Genomic DNA, 5,720 nt, shown 5'->3' with positions numbered 1-5,720 from the left:
TAGAAAGGCAGTAAATAAAGAAGAAACTTTAACCAGGAATCTCTAAACCATTTTTAGAATTATTTTTATTAGATCATATAAATCATATAATATGATGAGTAACGTGCACTTACAAATTTTGAAACTTAATTTATCACAATCTTATCCCTGGTGTTAAGTGGTTACTGGAGCCCATAGACATCCACAACGTAAATGCACCACCCACTTTGAGATATAAGTTCTAAAGTCTCAAGTATAGTTTCAACGGCTGCCCCACACTTCAAGCCGAAACGCATTACTGCTTCACGGCAAAAATAGGCAGGGTGGTGGTACCTACCCGTGCGGACTCACAAGATGTCCTGCCACCGGTAATTACGCAAATTATAATTTTGCGGGTTTGATTTTTATTACACGATGTTTTCCTTCACCATGGAAGTCAATCGTGAACATTTGTCGAGTACGTAGTGCATTACAAAAATTGGTGTCTGCCTGAGATTCGAATACCGGTGCATCGCTCAACACGAATGCACCGGACGTCTTATCCCTTAGGCCACGACGACTTCGACGCGCATGATAAATTTTTAATCGTAAGTGTTTAATTTACGATGCGATTCCACTACTACTTTCTACACACTATCTTTCTTAACACGTTGACTGCCATCAGTAGGTCACCGGTACCCTACGTGGCGCACTGAAATAATTATATCGATTTCTGTTACTACTACTGTACTTTACTACTATTCTTTATTTGTTAATGTTTATTTTAGTATTTACAGTTTCTTAGAAATAGATTCACTGTCAGTATCTTCGGATTCGTCTTTCCCAGAGCCTACTAGACATTCCGACAAATTAGTTGACGAAGCGTGTTGCGGATAATAATATGTTTAAAAAAAGTGTTATTTCATTATTGCGAAAAATAAAGATTTAGTAAAGAAGTTCGAAGAGAGAAATCGACATAATTACTTCAGTGCGCCACGTAGGGCACCGGTGACCTATACGGCAGTCAACGTGTTAAGCGAGCGATCCAGCCTTGATTCTATTCACCCTAGCTGAAAATTAAAACTGGCAGATTTTACGAATACAAAAAAAATGCATGTATGTTTTTTGTAAGTTGTTTATTTTATGTTTTTTACGTGACTCCAGACTCGCCTACACATAAAATACAATGACGGTTTTCATAGTCACTATCGATAGAGTGTAATACTGTTATTTTTATACCCGAGTTGTTTTCATTATCATTTTCTTTTATTTTTTCCAGTTCAAGCACTAATGTAGGTATGTGTTGCCAGTACCTTCCTAAGCAACGGTACCGTTTTTCTGTAAAAGAGTCCTTGTACGCAGTGGAATTTTCTTCATCTAAAAATAAATGCCATTATGGGACTGCGTTCTAACATAGTCAAAAATGTATAAATAATACATTTTTTATGGTTGTTGTACACTTTGCTTTCAAATGAATGAAAACTTATTTTAAATTTAAATATCTCGCACTACAGTACTTCCTAGCCGACCTTCTGAACCTATTCAGTTTGTGACGGTGGCAAGCCATAAGTTTATAGACCTGCACCGCATCATACTCGCGATCAATTCTGCTTGTTGTATCTGCAATACAATAAAGTTTAAAAAAACGCCCACACTAACCTTCCACATCTGTTAAATCCTGGTCCACCCATCTTGTTTGCATGTTTATACAGATTATTCCTATATTCAGCTGTTTGCAGATAAACCGACTATAATTCACAAACGAATTTAATAATGATAAACCTACAAAAAAGAAAACGTAATTTGAATTGCTATCACTTTTTAAATTTGGTTACGGAAACCTGACATCCGTGATTACGAAGTTTTGTTTTTTTAATGTTTTGTTTTGTAATGAGTTAGAGAATCGTTATAGTAATGACATAGGCGCTACTGTGTGCTTAATGCGAGTTTTTTATCTCCTCGATAGCGTAAAAGTTAACTCAAATTTGTATGGAGTTGGAACAGCGCCCCGAGCGACAAACTCAGGAACACTGCTATCTAATAACGATCTATAGCGCTAACGTACCTACAGCGCCCAATTTCTCTCATTTCGTTATCGTGAACTTTATACTGTTGCAATGAAGATGAAAATAATTACCAAATGCGTAGGATGTAGGCTTAACTTCTGTAATATCTGAGATTAATTATGCAGATTTATGTAATATAGAGAAGTTACCAATATTTTGTTTTGTTAAAATTATGTAGAACGAATACGTTAGAGTACGGGTTATAGATTCTGCGAAGCACTGCTCTTGCTCGGTCCAGTGTTAGCAACACTCCCGGTTTGAGCCCCGTGAGCTCACCTACTAGTTCCGTGAATCTTAGAATAACCCCTCAAGGTTACTAGAATAGGTAGGATAAAAAAAAGCAAAGCTATATTTTTTAAGACATTCCTGTATAATACTATATATACTAGTAAGTATAGTACCAGTGGTAGGACGTGTTGTGAGTTACCGGAAGCTACCACCACCCTGCCTATATCTGCAGTGAAGCAGTAATGCGGTGTCTATTGCTTCCGGTACTAACCACCCAACACCAGGTGGGTCACGAGCTTGTCCACCCACCCAAGCAATAAAATAATAATAGTGCACATACATGTATCCTCTAATTGATTGAAGGAAATAATGAAATCGTTGAATGATTATATGTATTAGTAAAATTTACATTGAAATACCTAGTTTATTATCTTCACCAAGATATTGAAACATCAGGGAAGGTAAAGAGTCTATGACCAGCAACACCAAATTATCTATTACTAATTCTCCATTCTTCAGGTTTTTAAACAAGTTCACCAGTTCTTCCATTGTCCAAATATAGCTTATGTGAATTCTACTCATTATGGCTGCAACTTCCTGCAAAATATGTAAAATGCATATGAAAAAAAGATCTGTATGACTACAGCTAGTACATGTCTAATTAATAAAATATTCATGTAATATTATCTTACTTGGTACATTTTAAATGTATCTTTGGTGTTTTAGATATCATGATATCTATTATTGTAATTTATTGAACAATTTACAGTTAGCTGACAATCTCGTTATCCACCTCATTGTCTCATTGTCCAAGATAATTAAATAAATAATTTACAAACCTTAAAAGAGTATTGACATTTTTCTAATATCTTTTGAATTCTAAGAGCTGAGAAATCCCCTTTGGTGTCAATATACAACACTGTTTTGTGAGTCTCTTTTGCACAATTAATAGCTATTTGTAGGGCTAACTGTGTTTTACCTGAGCCTGCTATTCCACATAATTCTGTAATCGTCTTAGCTGGGATTCCTCTATTGAGCATATTATCTAAACTGAAACAAAAATTTGAGATATATTTAACGTTTATTTATAAAAATGACAAGACTGCCATGAAAACTAAAAAAAATTGTACTTATTAAAACTTTCCGTCATACTTGCTTCTAACATAAATTGAGTCTCGAAAATTAATGATTGCATTAGGTAGATGAAATACACTCTTGCGTCATTTAATTAGGTCCATTTAATGGAGTTTGTAGACAACACAACATGTATACCACTACCCACCTCGAGACACTATACTCCATTCCTACTGACTTGTGAGGTTTTTTATTGTTATATGATTGCCATTGCTGCTCATTCCATAGTCATGGCATTCTGTATTCCATCAAACCATAACTTATAGTTACATTGCAAAGTTACAGAAATGGGCAGGATTATGATAATTGCCCATACAGGTTGACAATATGCCTTACCACAAGTAGAAGCAAGTTTATTAATTTTTCCTCTACTCGTATTACAATATTTGGACTAGTACAAAAGCCAACGAGAGGTAAGTACTGTTCCTAGCTAGAGCTTAATTATAACAAAGTGTACCAAAGTTATAAAGTGTCTGTAAAAAAATTTGAATTTAATATAAATCAGTGATTTCTAAAAAAAAAAAAATTAATTTATGTATATAAAAATATATTGTAAACGAAAGAACGTAATATGGTCATGGGTTTGACACAAACTTACTTCTTTACTCCGGACTTAATACTAATTGTGCCTTTTCGGATTTTATCGATAAAACAACTACCGTTAATCACCGGCGCAGAAAACTTCGTTAATATTCGATTCCTTGCTTCCAAAATTTGTGGTATGCTTAGTTTGCATATGTTTGACAATTTTTCAACATCTTCTTGAAGAAAATCTAATATTGTGATAATACGGCTTTGAAATAGCATTTTTATTACATGGTCAGTTAAAGCAGTGCCTTCTACATGTGTTAATTTTTGCATTTTAATTAACACGCATCTCATGAAAGTCCTATTGCATCGGAGACGGTTACCATTAAATGTAAAGTTCTATTTAATAAAATATAAAGGTATTTAATATAAGATATTTAATAAAATATTTTAAACTTATACAGTTCTATAATTTAAAAATAAGCACATTGTTTGACAGTTTTGACACCGCATTCCCGCCAAAAAGCGTGATCATAGATTATAAACTTTTTTTAAGGGATTTTATGACTTGGTAACTAAAACTTTCAGGTCAAGTCTTATTATTTTTTTATGAAAACTACACTATCACTTTTTTATATATGAAAAATGATAATTTATGAAGTGAAATGAAATGAGGTTGATTAATATGAAGCATGGCATGGTATGAAATGAAATGAGATGAGATGATATGAGATCTCAGTAAAATGGTGGTCATTTACGGAGACTTTTTCAGTGGACTTTTGGAGGATTTTGAATTTTTTTTATTTTTTTTTTTATTGCTTAGACGTGTGGACGAGCTCACAGCCCACCTGGTGTTAAGTGGTTACTGGAGCCCATAGACATCTACTACGTAAATGCGCGGGTTTCATTTTTATTACACGATGTTATTCCTTCACCGTGAAAGTCAATCGTAAACATTTGTTAAGTACGTATTTCATTAGAAAAATTGGTACCCGCCAGCGGGATTCGAACACCGGTGCATCGCTATATACGAATGCACCGGACGTCTTATCCTTTAGGCCACGACGACTTCCAGTGGCTTTGTTTTATTTTCCCATATTTGTGCATTTTCACAGATACTAAACAGTTAGTAAGCCACCGTTATTACACATTTAAACCTGAAGAAACACCAAATAGACAAATAAAACAAATCACACAACATTACTCATCGCGCTCCCGCCAAAAAGTCTGATTATACATGTAATATTAGCCTTATCTTAAATATTACATGAGCTTCATTCGTAATTTATTTAGTTTTTTTTTAGATTTAATAGCCTGGATAAACTAGAGTCAACCAAGTCTCAAATCTTCATAGATTATATTATATTATGAATACTAACATGGAGCGAATTAAAATGAAATTCATTAATGTTAAACATTGGTCATCAGGGATGATATTAAACAAAACGAGATGAAAATGAAGTCTCAGTAAGATGGTAGTTATTAACTGAAAATTTTACAGTTAACCTCTGTGAAAGTGCACAAGTGTGGAAAATGGCACGGATTTTGACATATCTTTTTCCGTTCTTTCAACAAACAAATTTCGACTTTCGACCTTTCAACAAATTCCCATCATTTTATTAATCTTTTATGTTAATACCTACGGTGTTTTGCCTCCTTTGAAATTCCATATAATTTGATTTAATTATTTTCCTTATTCGTTCCGTTTCACTTTTCCTACTTTAAAGCTTTAGCTTTTTTTACATAAAAATGGGTGTATGAGTTGATTCCCTTTGATTATCCAATGTATGAATTAAACTCTTTGCT

General features: G+C 33.9%; 1 protein-coding gene across 3 annotated transcripts; it reads right to left on the bottom strand.

Moving 5' to 3' along the window:
- Positions 1–1,077: 1,077 nt before the first annotated feature.
- Positions 1,078–4,439, bottom strand: LOC101744594 (DNA repair protein RAD51 homolog 4). Of its 3 annotated transcripts, none has more exons than XM_004921578.5 (5): positions 3,985–4,439; positions 3,092–3,302; positions 2,672–2,849; positions 1,618–1,740; positions 1,078–1,335 (listed from the first exon to the last, which is right to left on the bottom strand). In XM_004921578.5, the coding sequence occupies exons 1-5, from the start codon at positions 4,266–4,268 to the stop codon at positions 1,109–1,111; spliced, it is 1,023 nt and encodes a 340-aa protein (XP_004921635.1). In that variant the 5' UTR covers positions 4,269–4,439; the 3' UTR covers positions 1,078–1,108. The 3 variants fall into 3 exon arrangements, with proteins under 3 accessions (XP_004921635.1, XP_004921637.1, XP_062526683.1); XM_004921580.5 differs by having other exon boundaries at positions 4,046–4,418; XM_062670699.1 differs by lacking the exon at positions 3,985–4,439 and adding an exon at positions 3,535–3,859.
- Positions 4,440–5,720: the final 1,281 nt, after the last annotated feature.

This window comes from Bombyx mori, chromosome 10 (genome assembly GCF_030269925.1).
Source record: "Bombyx mori chromosome 10, ASM3026992v2".
Classification (NCBI taxonomy): domain Eukaryota; kingdom Metazoa; phylum Arthropoda; class Insecta; order Lepidoptera; family Bombycidae; genus Bombyx; species Bombyx mori.
Note: the sequence above shows the minus strand (reverse complement) of the source record. Positions and strands in the feature narration are given on the sequence as shown.